General features: G+C 38.1%; 3 protein-coding genes across 4 annotated transcripts in view; 2 read left to right on the top strand and 1 right to left on the bottom strand.

Moving 5' to 3' along the window:
- The window catches only part of LOC106315054 (NAC domain-containing protein 53-like), a 1,670-nt gene extending 1,343 nt beyond the window's left edge, over positions 1-327 (top strand). The window contains exon 2 of the mRNA XM_013752827.1: positions 50-327. Within this exon, the coding sequence (XP_013608281.1) occupies positions 50-327 (278 nt within the window). The remainder of the gene's footprint in view (positions 1-49) is intronic.
- A 4,174-nt stretch (positions 328-4,501) lies between these two features.
- On the top strand, positions 4,502-6,755 carry LOC106318534 (serine/threonine-protein kinase HT1). Of its 2 annotated transcripts, none has more exons than XM_013756555.1 (4): positions 4,502-4,668; positions 4,763-5,630; positions 5,701-6,156; positions 6,253-6,755. In XM_013756555.1, exons 2-4 carry the CDS (start codon positions 4,902-4,904, stop codon positions 6,541-6,543), a joined length of 1,476 nt encoding a protein of 491 aa, XP_013612009.1. In that variant the 5' UTR covers positions 4,502-4,668; positions 4,763-4,901; the 3' UTR covers positions 6,544-6,755. The 2 variants fall into 2 exon arrangements, with proteins under 2 accessions (XP_013612009.1, XP_013612010.1); XM_013756556.1 differs by having other exon boundaries at positions 4,760-5,630.
- A 305-nt stretch (positions 6,756-7,060) lies between these two features.
- Positions 7,061-9,409, bottom strand: LOC106318535 (calmodulin-binding receptor-like cytoplasmic kinase 1). Its single transcript, XM_013756557.1, has 6 exons — positions 9,020-9,409; positions 8,619-8,896; positions 8,378-8,546; positions 8,216-8,305; positions 7,833-8,131; positions 7,061-7,454 (listed from the first exon to the last, which is right to left on the bottom strand). The coding sequence occupies exons 1-6, from the start codon at positions 9,270-9,272 to the stop codon at positions 7,125-7,127; spliced, it is 1,419 nt and encodes a 472-aa protein (XP_013612011.1). The 5' UTR covers positions 9,273-9,409; the 3' UTR covers positions 7,061-7,124.
- Between the last annotated feature and the right edge of the window lie 413 nt (positions 9,410-9,822).

The following is a 9,822-nucleotide window of genomic DNA, read 5'->3' as shown; positions in this document are numbered from 1 at the left end:
GGGAAGCAAAACCCGAGAAGATTTTGGACTCAGATTTTCCTTGTTGAAGAAAGGGAGAGCACAAGTGATGAACATGATGCTCCATGGCAGATTGAAGAGCTTGGACAAGGCCTTCCGTGTGACTTGTCCGTCGGCGGTAACACATGGGTTCAACGGAGATTACCCCCCATAAACAAAGCACAGCAGCGGTGGGAGAGTCCTCCCGACTCATTGCTGGTGAACAGAACAAACTATAGGGAAGAGACACCAAGAGGACGAGAACGGAGAACCAGATCGATGGTCTTCGTCGCGTACTTTATCTGGATCTCCTTCCTTCACAGAACATGAAGAGAAACAAAGCAGAGCAAAAACAAAGCAGTAGCGTGAAGAGCAGAGAGCAGAGAAGAGATGGTGGCCAGCGCCGGCGTTAAAGAGCCTCACCGGCGCCGGAGATCGTGAATCGCAAGGTCTCCTCGATGTTCGTGTCTGAGAGAGCGGCTAGGGTATTATTAACAAGAAATTACTGCTTAGAATAATGCTTTGTAATTTCAGTTACTGTATATTCTTGACTTTTATGCGTGTTCCTAGTTAATTATTTATTCAGAAGAGATCAGTAACGATTTTTTTATTAAATAATATAGTAAAATAAAAGGAAACAGAATTAACGATTTTCTTATTGGATGTGAATAATAACGTGTCTTTTGTTCAAAAAGATAGATTTGTTAAGAAGAGAGATCACTATGCACACCAAGTAAATTCATAGTAAAAATAAAAAGGATGAAAGAAAAGGAAACCGTAACAAACAAATGATGTTGCAGCAGAATAATACAAGATGTGATGACGATTATCTTATAAGATAGTAAAGATTTTCATGTTATTACTTTGTAAAAAAGTTCAAAAAATGAAGGAAGGATAAATAATCATAATCCTGTTAGAAATGAGTTTCAAAACCAATTTCATATTGGTTAATGATAAGGTAAGATGCTATAAATACAGACGATGGTCGATTACAAACCTCACAGAACACTTCCCAAAGAGCTTTTAAACCCAACCGCACTGTAAGACACGTAAGAGAAGATGTATGAATACAACGACGAAGATGGAGGGATTCAGTTTCAACCCTACGACGACGAACTCATCAACGAATATTTAATCCCCAAATTGGAAGGTAAACCGCGTAGAGAGATCACTATGAAGGATGTTTACTCAAAGGAGCCATGGTTGCTGGACCATCCCATGGGTTCGTTTTTCAAGAAGAACGAATGGTACTACCTTGTGACAAGGACTCAACTCGCCAAAAAGAACATTGGTTGTGGTCAGAAAGCGAAACGGAAGATCACCCGAGACGACGATAGTGGGTCCTGGAAGGCTAATTCGAAAGACGATATCACGGACAATGAAAAAAAGATGGTCATTGGTGAAAAGCAAACCTTAGCTTTTGTTAAAAGCAAAGTTAATAACAAGAAGCAGAAGAGCGGAGACGGTACTTCTTGTAATGTATCACGAGACAGCGAGAGCTGGATTATGACAGAATATATGCTTCCGGAAGAAAAAGGCAAGTTTCATGAACTGGTCATCTGCAAGATTCATGTGATCAAGAATTCCAAGAAGAAGGATGATGATCATAATGAAGCTTGTACTTCTAGTAATCATCATCATTATGTGTCTGTTCTAGCCTCTTCTTTCTCTAATCAGCAGCTGCAACATCCGATCAATGAAGCTCAGCTTCATGAAGCTTCTACTTATCTTAATCATATTGACTCTTCTACCTCGGATCGGCCGCCGATTAATATTGCTGATCGTGGAACTTTACTAGCTCCTTACTTGGAGCAGCAGCCGATCAATATTGTTGATCATGGAACTTTTCTAGCTCTTTACTTGGAGCAGCAGCCCATCAATATTTTTGATCATGGTACTTTTCTAGCTCCTTACTTGGAGCAGCAGCCGATGAATTTGTATGATGAGTCTGTTCCAGCTTCTTTTTCCTTCGAGCAGCAGCCTACTAATGGTATATGCACGATTCAAGAGAATCATAACAAGGACGATCATGAAGCTTTTATTCCTCATCATTATGAGTTTCTTGCTGATTACTCCGCAATGCAACAGCCGGTTAATGAAGGTCATCGCCATGTTACGGAGATTCCGCTCATAGGATCAGAAAATAATGATCAAGTGTTTGAAGCTTCTCGTCAAGTATCGGAAAAAGATGAACAACTTTACATTGATGCTCCTATTGAAGAAGAAGGAGGGGAATGGTTCCAAGGATTTGTAAATGAGTTGAAGACGATGAATACTTCGAGTATGCCTATGGAAGAAGATGTTGACACTATGATGATTTACGATACGCCGTGGATTGACCAGGACTCGCTTGATCAGTATGCTACTCTCCGCCCCCAAGAAAGGTCTGAATCTGAGCAATGATCAATATTTTAGATATTGTAGTGTAAAATAGCTTTGGTTAGAATAGGATCTTGGAAGACATTGCATTTCAATTATCCAGTTGTTGTACGCTTGTTTTCATTATATAAAAAATACTCATTCTTCTTATATTTAGTTTTCGGTTGGTTGTGTCATGTGTGTAAAGGTTCCAGCCTTGGTTCAAGTCTCTTACGTTGATTTAAAATGAAGAAACAATAACTGAAATTCTGCCAACCAATTTATATCACTAAATACATTACAAGTAAACCTGAAAGGAAGATGTTATTTCCTTTCCAAGCATCCCTTGGTGCTACTTTGGAAGAGTTATGCAAGTGAATATGATATACGGGTAGTGTGGTTCTTTTTTCAACTTTGAAAAGAGCTGTGAATTGTGATCATTCAAGCTTCCTAATAACTTTTTATAAAACATTTTTATTACCAATGATGATAAACTATATATAACATAGATGACATGATATTGATAAACAATTTCATGGATAGTTTTATGAAAGAAACTTTCCATGTATCACTCGGATTCACGGACGATTCTACATATATGACATCACTAATAGATATGTTCTTTTGGTAGCACACAACCACCATGAACTGTTCTGTGCGCAGTACTTTGAAACTTTCGGTGAAGTGATATTCTATAATCTGCGTGAGAAACAAATCCAGATCTTAAAAACTTATAAATTTGACTATGCCATGGTGATTTCCACAGCTTCGTAATAACTAAAATAGAGGTTTTGGGACTTGCGGAACTTTTGGAACAGAGCGTGCGGTGCATGCATGCATCCCGAGTAGGGTCTCTTAATCTTTTTTTAATAGTTTTTAGTAGTTAAAGTGTGCTAAAAGACAATATTAAGAGATCCAACCATTTGTGTACTCCAAATTTCTTAGTTAAGGGTTCTTAAAAAAAATTATTTGGTTTATATAGAAAATGATTAACACTTTAAATAGAGAAGGAGAGAAGAGAATATGATTTCATATAAAAAATGAGAGAACGAGAAAATTTCTGATCAAATTGTTTGGTTTTACCAAAACTTAATATAGAGAAGATTACAAGACTACAAGCTCCCGTGACACATGAATACACAAGACTACAAGCTTCACTACAATGTTCAGAACGATGTTCACTAACCACATTTAACACTAACACTAACCATATATCTAACACCAACCAGAATCAAGACATGTTCATTTGAGAGTGAGCTGTAAGGGAGGGAACGAACCTGGTGACATGGTGATCAGAACGATGAACCTCGTAGACACGTTCATCTTCTCGTGGCAAACAAACTACAGAGAGAGAGACCACAAGAACATTCGAGTATAAGTCTCAACCACAGTCATCTGTCATTTTAAAAGGGGTAAAGTTAGCTATCCAGAGGGGTATGATCATGAGTTTCACTAGATACTGACCTGATTCAAAGTTAAAGTTCCAGTTTTGTCACTGCAAATTGTTGTTGCTGAACCCATGGTTTCACAAGCTGAAAGCCTCCTAACCTTTTAGCAAATGAAATGTAGTCAGAAAATGATCAACAAGAGATAATTAAAGCTACAGAAGAACTATATTTTTATTTAACAAGGTTACCTCACAAGAAGAGCTACCAGTACAACAAGAGCCACCGTGAGCCCCACTATACCGATGAAGGTTGCAAGACCGTTCACACTGACATGTGTCTTCTAAGATACGGCTCTTCCATCACCTAATTAAGAGACGTTTTTAATGTAATTACATTTTTTTCTTTTTCTTTAAATCATAAATACACTAAGAAACCTATCTTAAAGACTGCGTTAATCCTGCTCGCTTCCAGCTTTGTTCTCAGTAATGGGTTGTAAAGTGGGCCGAGAACGTCATTATTGGGCGAAAACCAAGCCTTTAAATATAATTTTAACAAAAAAAAAACAAATCAATAATTTAAGCTTCTCTCTCTATCGGATAATAAAATATTAATAAGAGCATATAAGAGATGGTGACAGACAGACAAATACGCTGTCGTTTTAACGTAATTTCCTCAAAAATTCCAAAGAATTTTCTTTTCTCCACGCTGTATCTGCGAAAACTAAAAAAAAAAAAAAAAAAAAAAAAAAAAAAAAAAAAAAAAAAAAAAAAAAAAAAAAAAAAAAAAAAAAAAAAACGTCTTCTTAGAATCCAAGCGTCGTATGGTTTAAGCTTCTCTCGACTTCTCCCATCGATCTCTTCTTCCTCCTCCGGCTTCAAGTCGCCGGATTCGGATTGTACTTGATCTCCCGCTTCGCGATTCCAAGGTAACATTTTAGCTTCCTAATCCGTGAATAGATCTCATCCTATTCGTCATTATTGTCTGCTGATTTGATTTTTTTCCGATTATTGATGTAGCAGGAGGCATATATGATTGGTGTGATTCTGGATTTCCGGCGATTTGTTGAGATATTTTGGAGTATATAGTATTCATAGGTTTTGGAGATTGCTTAAAATCATAGGACTTTTGTTAGTCTGAGATAATTGGAGCTTGTTGGAGATGGATGAAGAGGCTTCTTCTTGGATTAGGAGGACTAAGTTTTCTCAAACGGTTTCTCATCGTCTTGATTCCTCCAAGTTGTCCTCTCTCTCTTTTAAATCTAACCAAGAGAAGCTCCCCGGACCCAAAACAACACCTTCCACAGCTGATGTATACGTTGTTGATTCCGAAGTGCAGATAAACCCTGTAACCAACAAGCAGAGGTCTGTTTCCCCCTCTCCTCAGACGCCTCTTCCTCAAGTCTTCAAGGAAGCCAAGTCTGAGCGTAAGAGATTCTCTACTCCGCATCCAAGAAGAATTGACTCAGAGAAAGCAATGAAGCCCAAGTTCTCCACCTTTGAGAAGCGAAGATCGATCAGTTTGCAGTCCCCATCAGTTCCCATCAGAGATCTAAGCACTCTGAGAATCCAGGAGAGGGTGAAGACACAGAGCAAGAAGGACAACACTGGATGGTCTAAGCTTTTGAACAATGGTGGTCGTAAGGTTAGCGCTTCGGAAGCTGCTGAAGAGTACCGTGTTGATATGTCGAAGCTCTTACTTGGGCTTAAGTTTGCTCACGGGTTACATAGCAGGCTTTACCATGGGAAGTATGAAGATAAAGCTGTTGCCGTGAAGCTTATCACTGTCCCTGATGATGACGAGAATGGATGCTTGGGTGCTCGTTTAGAGAAACAGTTTACCAAGGAAGTCACCCTTTTGTCACGGTTGACCCATCCTAATGTTATTAAGGTGATTCCACTCTCTTTTCATATTTTCTTTTGGCCATTTTTGCTCAAATTTCTTTTCTTGTTTTGAACAGTTTGTGGGAGCGTATAAAGATCATCCTGTATATTGTGTCCTCACTGAGTATTTACCTGAAGGATCATTAAGATCCTATCTGCACAAGCCTGAGAACAGGTCTCTTCCTCTGAAAAAGCTGATAGAGTTTGCTCTGGATATCGCAAGAGGAATGGAATATATTCATTCACGACATGTAGTTCACCGGGATTTAAAGCCAGAAAACGTATTGATAGACGAAGACTTTCAACTGAAGATTGCTGACTTTGGGATTGCCTGCGAGGAGGAGTACTGTGATATGCTGGCGGATGATCCAGGGACTTATAGGTGGATGGCACCTGAGATGATAAAACGGAAACCTCATGGGAGAAAGGCCGATGTTTACAGCTTTGGACTTCTTTTATGGGAATTGGTAGCTGGAGCAACCCCGTATGAGGACATGAATCCTATTCAAGCTGCTTTTGCAGTAGTGGACAAGGTAAAGCATTTTGACTATCTCATGACTATTTTTAAGTCCTTTATTGTTCAGTTGTTTCAACTATTTATGACCTGAAAATGTTGATCTTTGGTTCAGAACTTAAGGCCAGTTATCCCGGGAGATTGTCCAGCAGCCATGAAGGCTCTGATAGAGCGTTGTTGGTCGGTTGCACCGGATAAGAGACCCGACTTCTGGCAGATAGTGAAAGTGCTTGAACAGTTCGAGGCTTCGCTTGAACGTGAAGGGAACTTGAATCTGGCTTCAAACAAGATCTGCAAGGACCCTAGGAAAGGTCTGAAACATTGGATTCAAAAGCTTGGACCCGTCCACGGAGGCAGCAGCGGCATTGGTGGCTCGGCTGTCTTGCCTAAGCCTAAATTCGCTTGAGAGATGTGTAAGAGTTCTCATTTTGTAAATTTTATATATATAATACAAAAGGGTTTTGTGTTGTTTTGTGTCATGTTGTTCTGTCCTGTCCTGTTTTTGAGGGTTGTGATGTGATATTTCATCTTCTCTGGATGCTGTATTGCTGTGTAATGACGATCAAACTAGGGAATGGTTTGTGATTTGATGTTTATGGGATCCCATATACTAGTCAAGACTCTTCCCATCTATTCTCAATCATTAATAATTTTATAAGATCAAATCTTCTCTTCTTTTGCTAGTTGACATTCATTAATAATCATTGTAGATGAAAAGAAAAATTGTAAATTCAGATTATCCCAAATCTTAATTATAAAAGAATGCAAAAGAAAATCTTCTCTGCCACCGATGCAGGATTCCCTTTATCATATGTTTTGCTCATCATTGATGATGATGCCAAATCATGCTTTGACTTTCCTCTTCCAAGTTTCGTATACAAATGTATTCAATATATAAATCAAATAACAAAGAAAAGAAAGTACAGTCTTCATGTGTATGTATATATTCAGAGTAAGTAAAAGATATGTTTTTACAAATTGGAGTCATCAAGGAGAGAGTAACTCCGTGCTGTTCTCATCGTCTATAATCTTCGGTAAAGCATATCTGTCCGAATCACGACCAATGAAGCTATGTGTTGCTGAAGAAGAGGAAGAAACAGAAGGGGAAGAAACAAGAATTGTCTCTTTCATATCTCTCCTTATACCCCACAGCTTCTCCACACATTCTTTCATAGCCGGGCGTGTACCTCTCGTTGGACCAACACATTCTCTAGCCAGTCTCAACATCTTCTCAGCCACTTCTATTGCAGCTCGGTTTCTCTTGAGCAATGGATCCATTACAAGAACAGTTTCACCGTCTTTGAGTCTACTCAATGCCTTCACAAAATTAAAAAAAAAAAACGAGTTATATCTCTTTGGTGTTAATCTTGGAAGTGTCTTATATCTATTTGCACTAGTTAAAAAGCATATGGTGACGTGCACCAGTATGGTATGTCTTTTAGGATTAGAAAAAATATTTTTTTATAGAATAAGGATGTTTTCTTAAAAAAAAAAAGAAATTAAGTTTTGAAGCTAATATAAATACAAATGTAATGAATTGTAAATTTATTTACACATTATCAATATAAAAACCTTAAACGGGTATTTGACTCAATTAGTTTGTTCCTGTAAGTTTCTTTACTTTGTTCAAGTTAGTTCGCGTTGAGACTTGAACTCTCGCGATGATGATACTGAAGAGAGAGAAAAGTTACTTACCCACTTAACCGTGAGGCGGTCTTTGCGTGGTCTCTTTAACTCAATGGGACGTCTTCCAGTGACAAGCTCTATAAGCAAAACACCAAAAGAGTAAACATCACTCTTGTCTGAAAGTTGAAACGTCCTGAGGTAATCAGGATCAACATAGCCTGCAGATCCTTTGACCTGAGTTGATACATGAGTAGCACCTGGATCTTCAGAAACCAAACGAGCAAATCCAAAGTCTGCCACTTTGGCTCTTAGCTTCTCCGTGATGAGAATATTTGATGCTTTAATGTCTCTATGTATAACTGGAGTATCTGCATATAGATGATAGTTTCTTGTCACTAAAGTTACACTTCAAGATCGATACAAAAAAAAACAGAGAAGAGGTCAAAGTGTACCTGTATATGTGTGGAGATAGGTCAAAGCATGAGCTACATCAATAGCTATCTCAAGACGCTCTGCCATTTCAAGGCGGTTACCTCGTAAACCTGCGTTGAGACACTTCTTTAAGTTCAGATTATTCTATATGCTATAAAAGGAAAGTACCTCTTGTAGCTTACCATCTATATGTTCTCTTAGGTTTCCATTGCCAACGTATTCCACAACTATAACCTTTTCATCTTCATGTTCCAAGAATCCATACAGCTTTACTAAATTCATATGCTCGATCTTTGACAAAGTGTATATCTCATTCTTGAACTCTCGCAACCAGCTTCTTCCATAGTTGTTCTGCCACAGAATTTTCAGTTTTAGATCTTTTCTTTTCTCTGAATAAGTATTCAAGATTTAAATCTCTCATACCTTTCTTGCACGTTTGATAGCAACAAAGGTTCCATCATCAAGCTTTCCTTTGAAAACAGTTCCAAAGCCGCCTTCTCCGATCTGATGAACGGTTGAAAAATTCGCAGTTGCTCTCTGAAGCTCGGCAAAAGAAAACATTACTGGGCCATGGTGCCAACTCTTGCTTGAAGAAGAGTCTCTGCCAGGACTTTTAAATCTTGAACCAGAAAATCTATATTGACCTGAAACTTTTGACCCTCCATAAGAGCTTGGTGTAGAATAACCAGACCACCCTGACACTGCACAATATACAGAAACAAATCTCATCCATCAAAAGACATACATCACAAAGTGCTTTAAAGAGTTCAAAGCATGTTCTTGATTCAAGAAAAAGATTTGATCAAACATCTACATATGCTTACATGTAGATTCTCTATCAAGGTTGCTGCAGTCTCCAGGATCAGATCGACATTCTCTAGGCTTTAGCTTTCTCTGTCCTGTGAAAATAAAAGCAAAGACTCCTACCACTTTCTTGGCTGCCCGTTTGATAGCTCCGATGGTGGAGACATTCCTCACCTTGGCAACAGTTCCTGCATCACTCCAGTTATACTCAGAAACAGATTTTTGAGGCTTTCCATTTGGGGAGAGGAGAGGCGTTGGGGTTCTGCTCCTCATTGGTGTATGTTAAGGAGACATGGTAATAGGAAAAAAGTGAAATATTATTTCTTATGTCCATAAGTCCAAGAAAGAAAGTTTGTGGCAGTCATGTAAGTTTCTTTTTCCTTATGTTATATATATGCGTGTTCATATAATATACGCATAATCATCCGGTTATTGTCTGTTAACAGATAATATTAACATATATATATAAATGTTCTTTAATGTGTTGTAGACTGATTCAAAGAGCTTGATTGGTCTTTGCAAGTTTTCTGTTATTCTATTTTCATAGTCAATGGAAAATGCGCAGTGATTGTTTGCTGATTTTTTTTGTATACTTTTGACTTTTCCACACAAGAAGACTTGAAACTAGAAAATGACAAATTAATGTTAATACCTGTTTAGTCTAAGGAGAAGGAAATTTAAGAAAAGAGTAAAAAGTCACACAAACCTATATCCTATAAATGAATTATCGAGAGAGCACTTAGAACTCAAGAAGTAAAATGAGTAGCGGAATAATCATGTTGCACCTAAAGTAATTTTCTTTATCTATGAACATGAAATGTTT

This window comes from Brassica oleracea, chromosome C9 (genome assembly GCF_000695525.1).
Source record: "Brassica oleracea var. oleracea cultivar TO1000 chromosome C9, BOL, whole genome shotgun sequence".
In the NCBI taxonomy this organism is placed as follows: Eukaryota; Viridiplantae; Streptophyta; class Magnoliopsida; order Brassicales; family Brassicaceae; genus Brassica; species Brassica oleracea.
This window is presented reverse-complemented; position numbering and strand designations above follow the sequence as displayed.